The 21,849-nt window shown below is 33.0% G+C and overlaps 1 protein-coding gene across 1 annotated transcript; it reads right to left on the bottom strand.

The window, feature by feature from the left end:
- Positions 1–11,943: 11,943 nt before the first annotated feature.
- LOC128546181 (macrophage mannose receptor 1-like) lies at positions 11,944–14,849 on the bottom strand. Its single transcript, XM_053517308.1, has 3 exons — positions 14,702–14,849; positions 14,247–14,534; positions 11,944–12,237 (listed from the first exon to the last, which is right to left on the bottom strand). The coding sequence occupies exons 1-3, from the start codon at positions 14,826–14,828 to the stop codon at positions 11,993–11,995; spliced, it is 660 nt and encodes a 219-aa protein (XP_053373283.1). The 5' UTR covers positions 14,829–14,849; the 3' UTR covers positions 11,944–11,992.
- Between the last annotated feature and the right edge of the window lie 7,000 nt (positions 14,850–21,849).

The raw sequence follows: 21,849 nt of genomic DNA on the forward strand, positions 1-21,849 counted from the left end.
CGGGAGCATACAACGCAGCCAAGCAAATTAAAAGCAGACATAGTTTAAACATCAGATAAAAGGAAAGGCTAGATTTTCCGGAAGCACAGAACACCACAAACACTATTTGTACAGTAGGTCCACAACAAAAAGAGGCTGTAACAGAAAAATATTATAGACGGGTTGCTTCAAAAACTCAACAAGCACATATCAATTTTATGAAAAATATAGAAAAAGGAGAAATAATGTGTGTGTGGGGGGGGGGGGGATAAAAGGGAAAGTGGAAAAAGGATGACTATTAAAAAGGGGAATGCTATCTTCTTTAATCACAGTTACCCTATAACGTGAACAACAGCAGCGCAGTCACTCTTGTACAAAAGACAAACACACACAAACACACACGCAAACACACAAGCACACACACACACACGCGCGCACACACACACACACACACACACACACACACACACACACACACACATAAGCAGGCAAAAACAACAATCGGGCACCACCTAAGGATTCCGGCAGCCAAAATTAAGGTTGACGTGATAACTTACTCATAGTAAAAGGAGAGGGAATGCAAGTGCAATGGGAAAGGATTGGTGGGGGCGATAGGGGAAATAAGGTGAAAGAGGAAAGAAACGCTAACAAAAAACAAGACAACACACGCAACACAAAATACAAGACGGACAAAAAGAAGGTGAAAACAGGGGCACTGTCCTGGAACGGTCAATAACCTATATAAAGGAAACTGGGGGTCTAAACGCGTTCAGGGCATGCCAACCTCGCACTTACCCAATTTTCAACAAGTTAAACAACACAATTTAAATAAAATCACTCCCCGCTTAGAAAGGCTCTTAAATTTCTGAAAAAAAACCAGATCATATTAAGTAGAACATAAAATTATGGTAAATCTAAGGTATAATTACACCGCATCAGAACAAACTTGATCTCGACAAAGTACGAAACACCAGTTTGGTGTTTCAAAAACAAATGTGCCAATTCTGCAAAATATAAAATATAAACTGAACAAAGCATGATGATTACAGCCACTTACAGTTTTTCAAATCTTAGAAACAAGGAAGAATATCCAACAGGGGAAGCCGCGTTCCAAATACGCTGCCTTCCCAAAGGCACATACTAACAACACTCGCACCACACACACACACACACAAAATAAACACACAAGGACAAAACAAACAAATACAGGAACACAGTTGGGCACCGCCTTGGAACGGTCAGTGGCAAAGCCACCACCGGGGAGCTTAAACCGGTTTATGGTGCACCTAACCCTACTCTTACCCCTACCATGTTCCAAGGTAACAAGACAGTGTAAATCAAATTTATCCCCGCCAGGTGAAACCCTAACATAGTAAACATCAGGAAAATGAACTGAACAGAATGACAAAGGTCTATTTCAAATACCAATTTGTTTGATAATATGATAAGAAATTATTGTAATGTCATTGTGTGACTCGATCAAATGATTTTACATACTTTTAGATAACAGGAAGAGAATATACCACTGAAAAAAGCAAGCAACTAAATGGCAGATCTGTTGTAGGTTACAATCATAATCCACATTTAAACATAAATCGCTTTCTTTCATTCTGAATTTTTAAGTAAAAGTTCACAGCCGTTCGTTAACTTTACTGATACATTTGAAACAGTTGAATTTTCCGTTAAAACAATTTGTACATAGGCACAACTTCTATCGGGGCATAATAGGCAAAAGATTGTTGAAAACCCGAGCCCAGGAACTATATAAATATACAAAACAAATATAATATCGAGCTCGAAGGGCCTGCTCGAGAAGGAGCTGTACGGTAACTATACATTACATAATACATTCATACAATGATGGATTTGTGAAATTTCATCTGAAATTACGAGGTTGCACTTAGCGGCGAGAGACCGTTATTTGATTAAATATATAATATATATAAAAAAATAATATATTTAAAAACTTACAACAGAGTTTTCAAGTTAGTTGAAACAAAAATGTCACATTCCTTTGAACGATTATTGTTGGAAAGTAATTGGAAAAATTATGCTGAAGCTTAACGATAATCTATATTACTTTTACGTATGATTTATATAATCAAATCTAGTTAATGCAATGTATATTTTCCTCCAGTGATTTCGGAACAGTATTTTTTTTTAAAGTTAGAATGATATATTAAAACTCAGATTTAAATAAAACGGTGTTAAATATCATTCGAAATAAATGTCTTAGATGAATCATTTAGATCAATTTAATTAATCTATCAACTCGACATTTTGCATTGAAGTAATAAAATCTATTTACATTATGTCCTACTCCGCGTCAACAGGTTTATACTGGTATAGAATGCAGCAGCAATGTTAAGTTACATTTTCTGCAATTGAGCCGCAGGATGATAGTTTCCTTATTTAAAGAAAGGCACCAGGTCAATTGCCGGTTCACGACAGCCAAATGATTTGGATGAACTCTACTTCTGAAAGCTGTACTAGGCACTGCCTCTGCTTCTTATAACACGGAAGTGATTTTCCTATGAAGTAACCCCTGTGTTCTGTTCAAATAACGCTATATTAACACCGGCTGTAACTTTTCTGCGCGCGCAATATTTGCATCAACACTTTGCCAACATGTAGTAAATGGTTCTTGCAAACAAGTTTACTCCAATTAGCTGGCTTATGAAATTCCTCTTCATAAATAAACCAGTATATAAATCAAATGTTGTCAATGTTTCTAAAATGTAATGCTATGCTTAAAAATTATTACCGTAACGTATACTTTTTTTGAAAGAACTTTAACAGTTACATTATTACATATTTGTTTATAATACTCTTCTTAATATTCGTTTTCTTAAATCTAATGCATCAATAAAATCAATCAAGAAACAAGAGGATCATGATGACCCTGGATCGCTCACATGAGTAATATGAGATACATGTTTCAAATGTCAAACAAACTGATGCTAAAATATTAAGAAAGTAGGCCAGTAGGTCATATTTATGGTCACTGAAGCTCAGTTTAAAGATCGGCATGCAAAACTGTACATGTCAACCAAATTTCCAGACTGTATCTTAAACAAGACGGCCCTGAAGGTCCTGTACAGCTCACCTGACCTAATTCTAACCCCTGATAACTAGCTGTTTTCCTTTGATTTGACCCAGTTACCTTAGTTTTGACCTATAGATTATAAAAATTAACATTCTGACCAAGTTTGATGAAGATACAGTCATAAATGTGGCCTCTAGATTGTTAACAAGCTTTACATTTGATTTGACCTGGCCACTTAGTTTTTGATCCCACCTGACCCAGATTGGAACTTAACATTAAAACCATTAAGATTAACATTCTGACCAAGTTTCATTAGGATATTGTCATAAATGTGGTCTCTAGAGTGTTAACTAGTTTTTCCTTTGATTTGACCTGATGACGTAGTTCTTGATCCCACATGACCCAGATTCCAAATTTACGTAAAGATCATCAAGATTAATATTCTAACCAAGTTTCATGAAGATACAGTCACAAATGTGACCTCTAAAGTGTTAACAAGCTCTTCCCTTGATTTGACCTGGTGACCTAGTTTTTGACCCCAAATGACCCAGATTTGAACTTGACCTAAAGTAACACCAGATACATCAACGGACTGTTGTCTGTCAGAGAGATATGATTGGAACCAAAGGACAGCATCTGAACTGAGGCCAACTGCGTTCAGTTTCAGTAACAAAATATTATGATTGACTGTATCGAACGCCTTCTGCAAATCAAGAAGAACCATTTCAACCATGCTACCTTGATCCATTTGAAATTTAACAAAATTTGATAAATGGATACTTATGGAAAGCATCCGTAGAAAATCCGCGTCTAAAACCAGCCTGAAAAAAGTATACAATCATCTTCTCATTTAAATAACCTTTTATTTGATCATATATGATCCTTTCAAAAATCTTGGAAATCATACACAAAATAGACACTGGACGATAATTGCCAACTTTGTTTTATCATTCTTCTTGTACAGAGGGATAACCCGGGCATTCTTAATATCATCGGAAACAGAACCATAAATAATAGAAAGATTGACAATACGAGTCAAGGGACAGGAAATAACTGTTGCAATGTCCGTTAGAAACCTACAGGTGATACCATCTAAACCATTGGCCTTATTAGCACTGAGCCTATTAAGGTATTTAAGAAACTTGTCCTCAGAAACAACTGAAAATGAGAAGCTATTTGGAAAAAATCTCTTGGATAAATAAAATTTACGAACAAAACATTTATTATATTTAGAACAACTACCTGGCAGTTTATCAATTAATTTTGATGCAACTGTAGTATAAAAACTGTGAAATTTTTCAGCAACATTTATAAAATCAAAGCTGACTTCTCCATTAATTTTCAAACCAATGAAGAATTAACACGTTTCCTGGATGGTAAACCAAGCTGTTTTAAAGATTTCCAAAGAGATTTGGAGTTAGATATATTGCGTTCAATACTATCTTTTAAGTAGTTTCATTGGCATTAAGAATAAGAGTCTCAGTATAATTTCTAAGCTCTCTAAAACTGTCATAAGTTTCAAAGTTTTATCATTTTTATACAAGATAAAGATAAAAGCTTTGATTCATTTTTGGTTCTACAGTGTGATACTAGTAGTTATTTAGCAATGTTTTTAAACTATACTGAAAAAAGAACAGACTGAATATGTTTACAAATGTAATTGCGAACTCACATAAATTCAGGAAGGGTTTAATTGCCCGCCTGTAATCTTTTAGTATAGCTGTGTTATACCTCTGTTATCAGACTGGTTATAATGATTATTATGGGGCGGGTAGGGAGAAGGTCAATAGTTTGTGGTGGGTCATTAATCTAGATATTTTTACATGCAAGCTAGTACAAAAATGTACCTTGTGGTACAATATCGATACATTAATTCTAGCTTACCATGTGAATTTAAATAACTGTATATAATTGCAAGTGAATTCGACATTTAGTGATCACATGTCCGTTCAATCATATATTTTGGCAAAGCGCTATGTTGCTACATTTGATTCAAATTTTAAATGAGTGACATCAGCCGAGTGTAAGCCATCTGGTTTGTTCCTTTATGTGCTATGAAACTATAGTTAGGTGCCTCTTGAATATCTGTTATTTCTACTATATAATAATACCAAACTGTAATAAAATAAAATTCAGTTATGATATGGAATATTTTGATGTAAAATTAATTATTTATAAAAGAATTTATTAAACAGTCAAAACTGCTCGAGAGACCACGCCTATTAAGAAACAATTTAACTGTATAAAGAGACCACTTTTCAGCATTTTTTCGTAAGGTAACGATTTGTATTTTCAGCAATAAATAGTTCGATATTTCCCTTGGTTGATCATAATGACACGGATGGGATAATTTTTCACAATTGTATCTAATTCGACATCATTTACAGTCATGCATACTGTGGTTATGAATGACAAGTTTGAACTGCTAAGAAACAATAATTTTAGTTGATGATGAATGCCTTGGCATGGTGTCATAATATAAAACAAACGTATTTAGTTACAATATGAAGCCGGTGCTTGGAAGCGTGAGGGGTGTTGCACTTTACCTTACCTCTCATGAATAGACTCAATCAAACTGAGTCTGCCATTATTAACCATGGTTGCATTCTAGCTTCCAAAGGATCTTCTTACAGATTTTATTGATTACCACAACAACAATCTTTTAGTGCCGTGTGTCGGCTGTAAAAGTCTCCCCTCACTTGGATTCAGTGTTGTTAAATTTTCTGGTCCTTTAAGAACATGGAGTACATTCAATACATGTGCAATAGAGCTCAGCTAAAGCCGATGTGATGCAATTGTTGCTAGCAGCTTCGAAAGCACGTGGTTTCGATCCCTGTCCGCGTCATACAAAAGACGTAAATGATACTAGCAGCTTTCTCGCTTGGCACTCAGCAATGGTGGTACAAACCTGGTCAGTATAATGAGAATGGTTGGGATGCCATGTCATGTGTCTACGACGTGATATTCCAGTGAGGCAGAGAAAAGAAGTTTATTACAGGAATACTTAAAACATTATAAATAGTAAAAACAATCAGAAGTGCAAAAAAAGCGAAGTGCAAAAAATTGGTGGTTTTATTTACTTTTCAACTGTACAGTTTATAACTTTATTAAATATGTAAATTAATTGTGTATGTAGAGCTTCATCCATAATTAAATGTCACCCAGTAAAAGATGTTTATTTACGACCCTTACTTCTTAGAAGTGCTATACATTATTTTAATATGATGTGTTTAACTATGCATGTAATACATCTAAGTGTGCATTGTCTTTAATCGGATGCGTTGTGCAGTTAATGCACAAAACATGTTAAGCTTATGTTTACATAAACTATATGTAATTATTATTCATTTTTCCAAATACGAAATCTGCGTTTAGGGTACATAAAACAATTGGTGGGTTAAAGATTTCATTAAGTGTGTGCGTTTTTCGATTCACAATAAGCACATGTATAAGTACCAGAAAATGCAATAAAAATAATCTGATCCTAAATTTAATTTAATTGTCAAATTTCTTTTTACAGAAATCACCATGACAACATTCAGTACACGTTGAAATATCAACACTGCTCAGTTTTGTTACATTACTCGATAGCTTTCCAACAAGTTGGTCTCGAATGACATTACAACGCTGAAGGTCAGAGATTTTTATTACAAGACGGCTTTGGATTGGTTACAAAAGTATAGGGAAACCCGTAAGATTCAATAAGATGTAAGCTGATTGGATAAAAATGTTATGTTTACAATCATAAAATTTGTGTCAAAATCAAGCAATATAATGTTTTCTGTGAAATTTTACTAGTGCCTGGCTGAATGGTTGACTTTAAAATTCTGTATTTGAAAGAGTAGGTGTCAGTGGGCATTTTGTCTCTAAATGCCATGAAGAAAAGGGGTAGGTTTTTCTGATGAAAAATTGTAAGAAAACGGATCGGATACGCCTATATAAAATTGCTGTTTTATGTGTCTGAAATGCTGTCTTACTGAAAGAATCACAATTGCACGGTCATTCCTCAATTTTGGGGCATGTGACCGGGTCTTTTCTTATAATAGAAGTCTATGGGAAAAGTAATAGGAGTGTCTGACCTAAAGACAATTTTCTACACTTGTGAATTAACTGAAAGAACTGATTCTGGAGAAAGATTTTGTTATTGTACATTTTTCTGTTTGATTGTTTTAGGATAATCAAAGCCTATAAGGTTATTCAGCAATAACATTACAGGAATTTAGTCCAGTAGATATTTTCAGTCATAAACAGCACAAGGGATGCCTTATGTTGGCAAAGGTATTATTTTAAACAGGTGATTGCATGTGACTAAGGTGATACTTGCAGATTTTGGTGTCTGCTTTGAGGCAGAATTGTCTTTGTGTGTGGGACATTAGGAGGTGTGGAGTGTAAGATGAATTTTAAATTATAAGTTTTTTTCCATAAATCTTTTATTTAGGTATCCATGCAGACTTGAAGATGTTATGACAAGACTGGAGGAAACCTATTTACTGACAGCACAGGAGTGGTTATTGTTGAAGAATAGTAAAGGTAGGACACAGAAATACATTCTTTTAGACAGGCATAACTTAAAATTTACTCCTACAACCTTCTGCATTATAAATGGAAACATTTTCTCTTTTCCTTGAAGCAATAACAGTCTGCGGGATGCAATTTTTGTCTGTTTTATTTGTCCTTTTATGTGACTACTGATAATGTTTAATTCATTTCAGATGTTTTTCACTGATTCAGTTACTCAAATGTTGAATTTGAAGCAAGAGTTACATTAAAATTTGAATATTTAGATATCTTTACGCTTCCTACTCAAAAATATATGTCAAAAAGTGTTTGAAGAAGCATAAAAAATTTGTGATACAGTCTCAAGAGAAAGAAACACTGCCTCAGGATCACTTATCCTGTAAAAGGTGTTGTTTGTATGGTTCAGTTTGAATCCATATTGCAAAATATAGCTATTTTACTTGTACTTTTAAGTGTTCATGCCATAGTCACATTATGTAGGCATTCTGAGGATCAAATGATAGTCTATGGTGTGCTGTTTTGTTGGATAGAGCTGGAAAATTATTTCTCATTCTTACAAAATGAAGTCTGGATAGGTTCAGGTATATCTAAATAGCTTTACAGCATTATGTTCATGTTTTATAACTTATTTTTAGTGCTGGTAATAGTGACTTTATCAGAAAAATGCCTAAATTGATCTAGGAATTAAAATACTGGTACATATTAGAAGTGAATTATCTCCATTTAATTGGTTATAATTCTAATATTTCAACTTTAAACTGTTTAATTAATGTATTTTAGGCTTGGAAATGTTATTTACATGTACAACTAGTTTGACAGTCAGTCTTAATTGTAAACAATGTGTTCTAAAAGATGTATTTAGGCTGTCCATGGTCTGAACTTGTGTGAAAATAAGCTAAAAATGGCACTCTATGGATGCTTGACAGCTATTTATTTGAAAGTAAAGTACTTCTAAAGGGTAAATTTAATTTTCTTTGCAAGATTATGCCTCCCCTTTTTGAAAGTTGCAGTTATTTTGCAAGTGATGGTGTCTTTATTAGTAATAGCAGCTTTTATCTGTGGCCCTTTGGCCAGAAACTGATGAAAACAACTGCAGTAGAGCTTGATTTGAAAGACCTGTAAGTCCTAAAATAGTGTAATGATAGTGTAAATAGTGTGTAAGCTCTATATAAACATTTTGTTTACAGTGTATTAAATGCCTAAATCACTTTCAGTAATCCCCTAGGATAAAAAAAAATGTGTTGACAATGAAAAAAATCACTCTTTTTAGTGATGGGTGGGGTTTGAAAACAGTATCCTGCTGCAGCATGTATGCTAAATATTAGATGTAAGTAGTGTGTGTTTAAAGCGGACTACATGCACTCAATATAGGTGGATTTTGTATACATGTTGATTCAATATTGACTTCCTGTTGGTCATTTGAATAAGAAAATGCAATTTTATCTCATATTTTCAGTACAGTTGACATAAGACACTGTGACATACTATACATAAAATGATACAGGATGCTTGTATTTTGGATAAGAGGAAAAAGAACACATTTGTTACTTTGGTAAGTGTTTACTTTAAAATTATAAAAACTAATCTGCATGTATATTGAAATGTTATATTCTCTTTGGGTCAGAGATTGTTATTACAAGCTTTGGATAGGTTGAAAAAAGTGTAGGGAACCCCGTAAGATTAAATGAGACGTAAGCTGATTGGATAAAAATGTTATGTTTACAATCATAAAATCTGAAAAAAGTAATAGGAGTGTCTCACCTGAAAATAATAACTTCTAATCAAATTTGATAAAATGTCCAAAGATACGTGTTAGACCTTCTGTGCTTACTTTCATGGATGTTTAGTCAGTGTAATAATTATATAATTTTGTTTGTTACTATCATAAACTATATTTGAAAAAGCAGAAAGATGTGTCGTTCAGATGTGTCGTAATTAATCAGATTATTTAATTAGATTACAACGCCTCTGAACTGAAAACCGTGTTTTATCTGCTAACAAAGCACGCAAAACTAAAACTTTATTTCCAAGTTATAGGAGGTTTAGCATTTCTATGTTGTTCCAACATCTTATAATTTGTGGCATGCATTTGAAGGACGAATGAAGTATGTACAAGGTACTAGTATTACAAATAATTATGCATAATTCAACACTCATTTTAAATCATATAAGTGAAAGATTGGCAAAAAAATAAATAACAGTTGACAAAAATGATCAAAATTGCCCACAGTTTTACATTATGTATTTTTAAGATGTTATGACAGTCACATGCAATTAAACGGAACGTCTAAGTATTTGTTTCCATCCTATTTCAGCACAAATATACAAACGAGTACCAGATAATACATGCACCCAGTATTATAAAACAAAATATTTCTACTTGTCGTAACAGTACTGAAAATTAGAAGAAAAAATACACAGCAATAATAAGCTAAGAAATAATCATCATACATACTGCATTTTAAATGACACTTTTTAAGTAGCAATTTCAGTTAATTGTCGATTTTCTTAACGTAGTGAACCTGTGACGACAATCCGCAAATTCCGTGTGATTACATATTAGATAATTCGGTACTCTTCGCAAGTAAATATAGTTCAAAGCGCACATGGCTCTCCGTATAAACTGGATATAGTGCTGAAATCTTATACAGTTATTATCACGAGTCCACTACTTAAAAGTTCTTTACGCTATCGTGGTAATATGTAAACTGTTAACTTTAATCATTTTACTTCAAAGAGTATCATGAGACATGGACTAGAGATATTTTTGTTCAAATTCCAAAAACAGGAAATTTAAGAAATGTGAATTCTTAAAGGGGACTAACTTTTGTAGTGATAATTCACGTTTCTTGTACATTAACGTCTGCAGAAGCCCGCGCGAGACAGAATGTCGAGGTCAGAAACATATACTAAAGGCTTCTACAGACGTTAATACCCAACAAATACGTGTATTGTCGCTATTCTTGCATGAAAATCATTACACGACGACTAAATGTATTGTTTTCATATGTGATGAATTTACGATTCCGGTACATATTTTATTTGGAAGCGGTAGACATGTTTTAGATATCCATATCCGGTTCCAGAATTAACAACACTACCAAAAGCACGTACTGAAGGTTTGTGAACGACTTTTTCCTATCTCTCGTTATTACAGACATTACCAATAATTATTCAAATTACTAGTAATTAAATATTTTTGTTATGTTGAACAGGAGCTCAACTTCAGGAATAATTAATTTACATTTAGTTATTTTGAGAAAAAACGTAGTGACAAGCTTTTAAACTTTTCAATATGAATTCTTCACAAAATTAGAGAAAAACAGACCGACTGGTTATCTGCAAAAATTGAATCGACTCTGGCTTCTAAACGGTGAGTAAACAAGGGGAGAAGAAAGTACGAACATTGTTGGGCCAGTGCACTTGGCGCTGGTAACTGATACAGCAAACTTCCTATGGATTAGATCGCATCTTTTATGCTACAAATAGTGGTTATTATAAAAAAAAAGACACATATACCAGCTGTCAATCTGCGCAGATATACATATACGTCATTGGGAAAGCATTCCAAAATAAAACGTGTATAAGCATCACGCGAATTGCCTTGTTTGCACAGGATTTTTCTCGCGTTAATACCAGTGAAAAAGCAAGAATACATGTTCTTTTTTAAAAAAATAAGGTTATATTACCTGATACATCACTAAAAGTTGTCTGATAATATTGACATTGTTTCTGTTTAGAAAGGGAAACTCTTCAGGTACAGTAACTTTTGTATAAATCATATTGTAACGAGGTATTTTCCCATTCCTGTGCAAACAAGACAATTTACGTGCTGCTTATACACGTTTTTTTATTATTTTGGAATGCTTTCCAAAGGACGTATATGTATTTCTGCGCAGATTACTTTTCGTAGCATAAAAGATGCGATCTAATCCATAGAAAGTTTTGCTGTATCAGTTACCAATATGCAATAGAGCTCCACTAAAAGCGGTGTGATGCAAGCTTTGCTAACAGCCTTGGCAGCCTAGTGGTAGAGCATCCGCTTCGGGTGTGGGAGGTCATGGGTTCAATTCCTGGCCACGTCGTACCAAAGACGTAAAAAATGATACTCGCAGCTTTCTCGCTTGGCACTCAGCATTAAGAGGACAGTACTGACCTGCTCAGCCTAGTGTCAGTATGTTGCGACTGGTTGGGGTATCATGCCACGTGTCCACGGTGTGATATATTAGTTAGGCAGCACTATAAAGTCACTGCAAGTAGGCACCGTCGTTTAAAGGACTGACAAAAAATGTTGAAAAAGACGTTAAACCCGAACCCACACGCACGCACATACACCCGCGCGCGCGCGCAAAATATTTCTTTTTATACAGTTACAATCGAAACTTGATTTACTGTAACCAAGAACAAGGAACACATGTTTTTTGTTACGTAACAGATATTTTGTAATATTTATTTTCGTTCACAGATATAACTTCCTTCAACATTGCAACTTTTATCGTGCCATTTGAAAGTTGGTACAGCATCTCTAAACATGCAGACACAGTCTTGGTCATGACCATGTTTGATATGGTCTGGCTGACTTCCACTCCAATCGGCTGCTGTTTTATTCCAATGGCGACCGTTTACCCAGGAGAAATGGTCATGTTTTGAGAAATCCTTTGCTCCTATCCAATAAAATTCGTGAATTGGGTATCCTGAAAATATATGTAACGTATACAAAATCTTTCTTTTGTCTGTCTCGTTTAACAAGGATAATACAACCTAAGAACCAATAACATAATAGAAGTTTCGTCCTCGGGCAAGATATTCTTCTCTCTTGCGACCTTATCAAAGACTTTGCCATTTATATTCATTATTCTTTTTCTTTTCTTCTCTTTATTTAGTCATCATTTGCATTTGTAACACGTTGTCGTCCATTGTTTTTTTTTCCGAATTGGATACAATATATTCGTTTTATGTCAAAGCAACAACTTTGATTCGGATCACCATGGAAATTTTTAAATTATCAAAGCCATTGGACAATACAAGTATCCGCATGAAAATAAAAATAAAACAATAAGCGTCTGACGCTATGTTTCTGGGTGAAAATATGCACGTCTGATTGTTTTTCTTTTTTTTTTTTTCCTTTTTCACTGAAACAAATAAGCATAAAATCGAATGATTGCTAAACATTGTCCTGTACATTGGTGCTCGTACCCATCCGAGTCTATCGGCTCGTCCAGTATGTTTCTTGAAATAAGTACTCGTCAAAATATATCGCCGTAGTGTACAGAACAATGTTAAATAACCTAATATTACAGCGGTAACTTCGAATATAATAAACACTATAAAATAACAGTATAATTCCATAAGTTGATAAATTTCTGGCACTTCTGCGAATCATAAACTTACTCTTGTATTACTTTTTGCCTCAAATTAATGTGTAGCCTATAGTCACAAACATGTTAACCATTGATCTTGGTTATGCAAAGATTATTCTCCCGCTATGCCTTCGTCTAATAATTGAAACAAATGTGAATGTTTTAGCATGGTGTAGTAATACTGAGGTCTACAAAGTATCGCATGTAGGTGGCTTCTAAGTGTGCTACATATTTAAGGACGTACATTTTTCAACTTAGTCATCTGAAAATTTAACCAACTATACATTTTTAAAACAAACTACAGTCGAATACCGTTACCTCGATATTCAAGGGACTAAAAATTGCATCGACGTATCCGAAGTTCGACGTAACGATATCGACTAAATTTGTACTTGTGTCGGACGTCTATATTGTCACTATATCCAATGATTTTTTTCCGAGGGTTTGAAAGGGGAAATAGATAATATAACGTAAATACGATTTTAATTTTATTGACAAAAAAACCATCTTAATTAAATAGTAAATACATACATTTAAGTTTTAAATTTTTCAAAATATATGTGTAAACATTAGCATTTTATTCCTTCCATAAACAAGTCTGAATGCAGCTGTAATGTTCCTAGTTGAGTAGTCATTTTGACTGTGCTTCGATAACGAAAATTTGCCTGTGTAATACGCATATTGTTACTCATTCTTAAATGGCAGATACAGAAAAACATTTCATCCAAATTAGTTGTTATATTGGAAAACAAGTTGCCCGCTTGCACGCTGTTTTATTAGACTAATTATTGGGAATTAAATGCAAACTTCCTAACATTTGAATTGGATTTAAGATTAAATAGTAAGCACACTAACTTAATTATGATAAATACATCACCGGACAACAATAGGTTACTTGTCACACCTTACAAATATCAATGATATTTTTTGACACGCTTTGATATCGACGAAACCAGGTGTAAAAACATTACAGGTAAGTTGACAGGACTGAAAAATCTCATCGAGCTAAACAAAATATCGAGCTAATCATATCGAGGTAATGATGAATAATTACATTAGAATATACAGGGAAAAATCGTGACCGACTAAAACACATCGTGCTAACCGGAGTATCGAGCTAACCGATATCGAGGTAACGATATTCAACTGTATGTACACATATATGGACACATGTATAATACTGTTGAACTTTAGAAAAGAAAATTTTGTTTCTATATGTTAAGGTCGTTTCTTTGAAAAGATCAAACAACTAATAAGATAATTAATAACGTTTAAATGTTTGAGTAATAACATTTGATATATTAAACCTTTAAACAGACGGTAAAGTGTGGTTATTATCATACTAGGATGACTGGCAAGTTCTTTCCTCATTAAAAGAGCTTTGTCATGAGTGTCTAGGACAACAAGATCCGCTCCTTGTCTTTTACATGCTGCTCGTGCGTCATCCCAAGACGATGGTGCATGACGAAGTACAACATGGACACACAATTGCGCATGTGAATTGTGTAAATGTACAAAACTATCTTTGACTTGGCAGTGGAAAGAATAGCCATGTGTCGTTGGTGACTGAGTTATTCCAGGTGTTGTAGATATATGCGAAGGTCGCTTACTTGGCGTTTCTGTCCTTAGTACTGAAAAAAAAATAATTGTACTTCGTCCTCATAAAATGATTATAAAACTAAATGAATTTCGTCGAAGCAAGGACCCGCGTTGACATATCAATTATAAATTGATTACTGATGACAATTGACTGTGAAAACTTTTTTACAAATATTTCGTTAGATAAATAAAAATATACCGTCTGTTGTGGAAACGTTTTGCCATAGAAGTGAAGTAACTGATGACAGTTCTGTGGGATGCAAAGTTGTATTTGCCTCTGTTGTCTGTATCTTATTGTCAGTAGTATTTGGATACGATGACGTCATAAAAGCATGAGTAGGCGTCACGCAGTACTCATTACAAAAATCTCAACAAATTCCAGATATAACTTATTTATGACTTTCAATGGAAGTTATTGGTTGTGTCGATGTAAAAACACTAATCCTTCGTTGGATCAAATTGCTGTCATAGATAACTAGTAGGTAGAGGAATATAAAGGACCACAATGGAAATAAGGGATTCTTCTATCTCTTTTTTTGTGTCATCCTTTGCTATATAATGTTGATGACATTGTTGTATTTAACATACATTTTGTTCATTGTTGTTTGTATGTTTTATATGGTGCCATGAAATTGTACATTGTATGCAGAAATCTATCTATCTATCTATCTATCTATCTAACCTATGGTATACACATTTTAAATTTTGATGTTCACCGCCATGGCTATGGTTAACGCAACCGGTGCCTTATATTTCAAAACTACTTATTTATAAAATGTAAGGTTCGCATTTTACATTTAAATTTATCTTTGTTTCGTTTCCATCAGGCATGCTATGGAAGAGCTGACGGGTTTCAATCAGCGGAAGTGAAACATACCACAGGTTGCACTAAGGAACTTGTAAGCTTTCATTATTACTAAATTGGCTAGTTTCTGACCTCCTTCTACTTCCGACCGATCATATTTATTTTCGCAGTGGATCAGTAGCAAACCAGTTAAAGCTTTATTTAATTTACCACATTTTTCATCCAAACATTAATGTTTAGCCAATTCTTTTCATCTTTTATATATCAGATCAACTAATATTTTTCGACTTTGCAGAGCTTACTGTTTGTCAATGTTACTAATAGTAATTCAAACATGATAACCAATTAATTACTTTACAAAATTTTTAACAAATCCAGATGACTTTTAACCAATGTATAACGTATGTTTTATGAGGGAAATAAAATTATATTATCTTATCATTAACAACCTTTATCACAAAGAATATTTATATTCAACATAACTGTATAACAATTGTATTCACCAGTTTATTTCACATGCGATATCAATTTGATAAAATTGTATTATCCTATCATTAACAATTTTTATTTTTAATACGACTGAACAACAATAGTTTACATATATTATGTTGACTGTCGTTTCCTTCATACAAATATTGATAAAAAAAAAGTTTACTGGCAAAGCACTACAAAGATGAAAAATGACATCACGTGTTAGTATCAGTTTTTGAAATTTCTTGCAGAAACCACCCAAACGAGCCGATACATTAGGATATACATTCTGTGCTAAAGCATGTCAAGGTGATTTATGCAACTTGCACAGCTGTCAACTAGGTATTGATATTTTTCTCACGACATCTGTCTTATTATCTTTGATTCATTTTTTTCTCTTTATAATTTGTTTTAAACTTTTAATTTTAAAATATACCGTAATACGGGAAACTGCGAGCTGGTTGAAATTGTTAATTAAGATTCCATATTCATGCGTACTTGTATCTCTTGTATCTTTAAATTTCATTTTAGGAAACACTACGAGACTGCCGCCAGGCTGCCTTTCTTGTGATTTTGTAGACTCACCAAGAGAGTGTAAAAACTTAGTTAAATGTAGGACCAACGAGGTAAAACTGACATATCACGATTACAGAACTATTTTGTTTTTTTTTTATAAATTATAAACCCTGAAAAATGTAAGCATGTAAGAAAGTGAACAGTTTGTAAAACTTAACTAGATAATGTATACATAACGTTTCTTTCAAACTTCCTTATCTGCCAGATTTAGCTAAAACATTGAAGTATGAAAATATTCCAGATTGTTTTAACCCATCTTTTTTCGAAGACAAAACGGGTACAAAGAATTTGTCTGCGTCAAACTTTAAGTCCATCCGCAACACTTTGTTTTCGGGCAATAACTCTGCCATCCATGGTGGTATTTTAAAATTACTTCGCATAAATATTCCCCATAATGAGACGGTGTGCGAAACTTTAACACGTAGCCTACAAGTAAAGGTCATATTTGGAAGTTGAACATTAACAGGGTATGTTTCGTGTTGTCCATAACTCCATGCCATTTATCAGGTGATTTCAAAATTAATTGGCACAAATGATTTCAATAAGACGACGTGGTGCGCGCAGACACCTTTCTCAAAGGTCAATGTCACAGAAGTAAAAGCATTTAAGTTATTTTTCTTGTGCGTTCAAAAAATTTGACTGCTTAGATTTGACGGATATGCAAGTAACTTGTAAAAAGTCATTGTAACATATTGTGTTCCATGCAAGAGGCAGACACCTAGCACAAAAGTCACTGTCACTTTTGGAGGTCAAAATTTACAGGATATTTTTCTAGTCCGGTCGGAATTTTTGTTTGTTAAGGATTGATTGGATATTCAAGTAACTTGGCACAAAGAATCATCATTAGAGAACGTTATGCGTCATTCAAAACCCAAACCCCTAGCTGCCTTAATCACACACATATATAACCCTAACTAAGGCTACAGAATCACAACATGAAAAGCTTTGGGCATGTATTTGTCAGTAACAATCGCTACCGGAATAAATTCACATTTCAGAAATATTCGTTTCGCAATATGGTTCTTCCTTGACTTCGTCCTCGCCATTCGATATAGTATCAGTAGTAATTGAGAAGTCTGCAACGAAACAAACAGACATCTGAAAACCATGTTCTGACATACATATTCAACAGTAAGGTAGTGATTCAAGATAAAACGTAATTAAAGAGGGAAGTCACGCTGTAAAGTAACAAAATCATGAGCAGATAGCTCTCTGAGAATATCATTTATCAAGGCATAAACTTTCATAACTTTCCCACTACCTTTTCACTTTCATAACTTGCCCACTACCTTTTCACTTGGACTACCATGATAAAAGTCCCATAGAAGTGTGCAATATCTCATAGTCGTCATGCGGACATATACATACTTTCAAAATACTTGTTACTAATTATACTTGGAATAGAATTATTGAAGTTTGAACCATATGAAACGAAAAGTATTTAACATCGGAACGAGGACAATGTGAATGTTATATTTCATTGATACATATAATAAGACATATTATTTTTAAATCCTAATACTTTATAGAAATGTCCATTTGTCTATTATATTGACAGTAAATACAGTCACGTAAGTTATAATTATTGTTCGAGGAATAGGTCTGCACGGTGTCTATGGACCTGTTAGGGATTTGTTAACCAAGCGAGTGTAGCGAGCGAGGTTTTAAAATCTCCTCACTGATCTATAAATACCATGCAGACATATTTCAAGAATGATAACTGACTTACCTACATGCTCCTTTGTTTTTACAGTCAAGGTTGGTTTAGGGTTTGCAAAACATTGTGTACGTATAATAAAATTTTTTATAACAGATAAATAAAAGAGGGGAGAACACTGCTTAAATTTATCGGGTACTGTAAATATAGCAAAATGCCCAACTTGCTACGCACCTGTAAATATGTTTGTCTGCAACTAGGACACGACATTTGTATTGCATGAAAACCCCGTGCATATTTTTAATTCATTGAACAAAATATAGTCTCTTTCCGAGGTCAGCAATGTATGTCAAGAAAACATTAGTTTAGTTTTTTTATTTGTTAATTAAACATACATTGCCGTGTACATAATACTTTTATAGATTTAGATTTATCACAATTTTGTTATAAGAAATGCTTGACGTCCGTATCCAAGTAAGCTGTCTGGTCCGGACAGCACGTGCCCAGGACGTGACGCACAAGTCGCGCAACTGGGTGTACTTGTTTATTTTCGATTAAATATTTTTAGAAGAATGGGAACATCTCCCTTGGATATTTGGATCAGTAGTGTATAAAATACCGCAGCCAAAACAGTTTCACCTAATTTAACCTTTAATCCTTGGTCCGAACCAACTAATGCCGGACAATTAAAAACCCACAGGTTTCAAACCGACTAAAAAGTTTTAAACACATATAATATAATGAGTTTACAGAATAAAATATATTGTTTGAAAGAAAGAAAATTTACTGATAATATAAATCCTCATTATGTTACAACAAAACACGGGAGAAAAATGATAATGGCTACCTGTTCGTCTTGTGGAAAAATGAAATCAAAGTTTGTTAAAAATACTATCACAGCAGGTAATTTAGATATTCATAAAGCAATGTTACCTTTATTACCTAAGAAAGGTGTAACACTCCCAGGATATAATTATTGTGGACCAGGAAATCCTTTAGATAACGGACCCCCTGTCAACGAACTGGATGCAGTATGTATGGACCATGACTTTTGCTATGACAGCGGTGTAAAAAAGGGTACATGCGACAAAAAAATGCTTTCCAACTTAAATAAAACTAAATCAAAAACATTTGGAGAAAAGATTGCAAAACATTTAGTTGTAAAACCTATAATTAAAACGAAATACAAACTTGGGCTGGGAAAAAAGTCAAAAAACGGGAAAAGGGGGTAGAGTACACCCCCGAAATAACTGTACCAAGCTACCTCTGGAGCGATGAATTAGCAGAAGAATTACACAAACCAATTAAAAGAAAATTTAGGAAACGAAGAGTGATAGTTAATGACATTGATGATACTTGGTCAGCTGATTTAGTTGACATGCAAGCTTTTTCAAAATATAATAAAGGAGTAAAGTACTTGTTAACCGTTATTGATATATTTAGTAAATATGCTTGGGTTATTCCATTAAAGAATAAAACTGGAGAATCTGTTACTGAAGCATTTGAAAAAATAATTTCTGAAGATAGAATTCAGGGACGAAAGTCCCCGAAGACTGCAAGGATTCCACAAAATTTATGGGTAGATGAAGGAAAAGAATTTTACAATAAAAAGTTTGAATCATTTTTAAATAAATATAAGATTAATATGTACCATACATTTAATGAAGGAAAGGCTGTAGTTATTGAAAGATTTAATAGAAGTTTAAAAAGAATAATGTGGAAATATTTTACAGCAAATAATACTTATACTTATTTAGATAATTTGCAGGATATGGTTGATAAATATAACAAAACAAAACATTCTAGTATAAAAATGACACCAACCGAAGCTAGTAAAAACTTAAATAAAGGTACTGTTTACTTTAATTTATATGGTCGTTTAAAGATACCAAAGAGTAAAGCAAAATTTAAAATTGGTGATCGAGTTCGCTTAAGTAAACTTAAAAGACATTTTGAAAAAGGATATACACCAGACTGGACAGAGGAAATATTTATAATTTATGGAATTAATAATACAAATCCCTTTACCTACTACACAAGAGGTTTTTAGAATAGAAAAAGTTATTAGACGAGACTATAAGAAAAAACAAGCTTTAGTAAAATGGAAAGGTTACAATGAAAAATTTAATAGTTGGGTACCATTTAGTGAATTGGAAGAAATTTAAGTTGAAAAATATTAATATTAATTATATAAATGAGTAATAAAAATCTAATTTCTAATAATAATGGAACAGAAACAATAGATCAATTAATTATTCACTTAACTAAACTAGCTGCTGCTTACAGAAAAAGTTATAAATTTTGTGGGAGAGTAAGTACTGGGTTATATATTACAGCAGGTATCTTTGGTTGCTCAGCTGCATTAGCACTTGTTCCAGCTATTCCTATATTTGTAGCAGTTGCTGGCGCTGTTCCAACAATAATTACCATATTTACTAATAGACTAAAACTTGACGACAAGAAATTTATTTTAAAAACACATCATCACAAAATAAAACAACTTATAACAAAAGCACGGATCGCAGCTTTAGCTGTTCATGACCCTAATGATCCTGGAAAAGTAAATAAAGAAGAAGAGAAAAAAGTTATTCAGGATATTTTTACAATACTATTAGAAATGCAAAAAGAAAAAAAAATTCAACACCTCTTGAAATACATATGAAGGAATTTAAACTTAACGGATATAAAAGTAAAAAAGAAGAAGAGTTGTATTAAAGGTTAATAAAGATTATTAAAGATTATTAAAGATTTTTTCTATAAGTATTTTATATAAATGAGAAAAATTATATCAGTTGAAGGTAATATTGCATCAGGAAAAAGTACGTTTTTAGATATTATTAAAGAATACAATCCTAATTTTAATATAATTCCAGAACCAATTCACGAATGGCAAAATGTTATGAACCCAAGCGGAAATTCATATAACCTTTTTGAACTTGCTGCTCAAGAACCTTCCAAATATTTATTTCCTTTTCAGCTAACAACTTTAAACAGTCATATAAAAACGTTATCTTCTGCTAAACAGTTTGATGGTGTTTCTGTCCTTGAACGTTGTTATTTAACTAACAGTAACGTTTTTACAAAACAACATCACGACAACGGTGATATAAATGACCCCGAGTGGGCAGTATACAATCTTTTCTTAACTGATCATATTATAAAACCATACGGAAAAAACCCAATTGATGGATTTGTTTATGTTAAAACCGACCCAGAAATATGTCTTAAAAGACTCCAAAAAAGAAACAGAACGGAAGAAAACAAAGTTGGTTTAGATTATTTAGAAAAACTACACAAATTACACGAAGAATGGTTAAACAGAATGTCTCAAGAAGGTATTAAAATTTTAACAGTTGATAACAATTTAGAAAAAATGACTTTAAAATCTTATTCAAAAGATATAGATAATATAAACAAATTTCTCAAATCAATATAATTTCTTTAGGTGCGTTTTTAAAGATTTTTTTTCTATAAGTATATTATATATAGATGGTTAATAGAAAGGTAGATAGAATGATTATGCCAAAATTATCTAGCACTTTAGGAGAAATAATGAATCCAGACAAAAATTCATATAAAAAAGTTCTTAAAAGAAGAAATGTTATTAAATCAAAACTTAATCAAATAGTTAGCGATGAATATAAAAACCATGTCATTGATAAATTACAAAATGTTATAGATCCTTATCTTTTAAAAAATAATTTATTTGAATGGGACTGTGGTTGTCTATTAACTGAAGAAGAAAATGCTGAAAGATTATGTGATTGTCCCAGACCAAATAATATTCGAAACAATCCTAAAAAAGTTATTGCAACCAATTGGGATACTAATGAAGAAA

This window comes from Mercenaria mercenaria, chromosome 11, assembly GCF_021730395.1.
Source record: "Mercenaria mercenaria strain notata chromosome 11, MADL_Memer_1, whole genome shotgun sequence".
NCBI classification, from domain to species: Eukaryota; Metazoa; Mollusca; class Bivalvia; order Venerida; family Veneridae; genus Mercenaria; species Mercenaria mercenaria.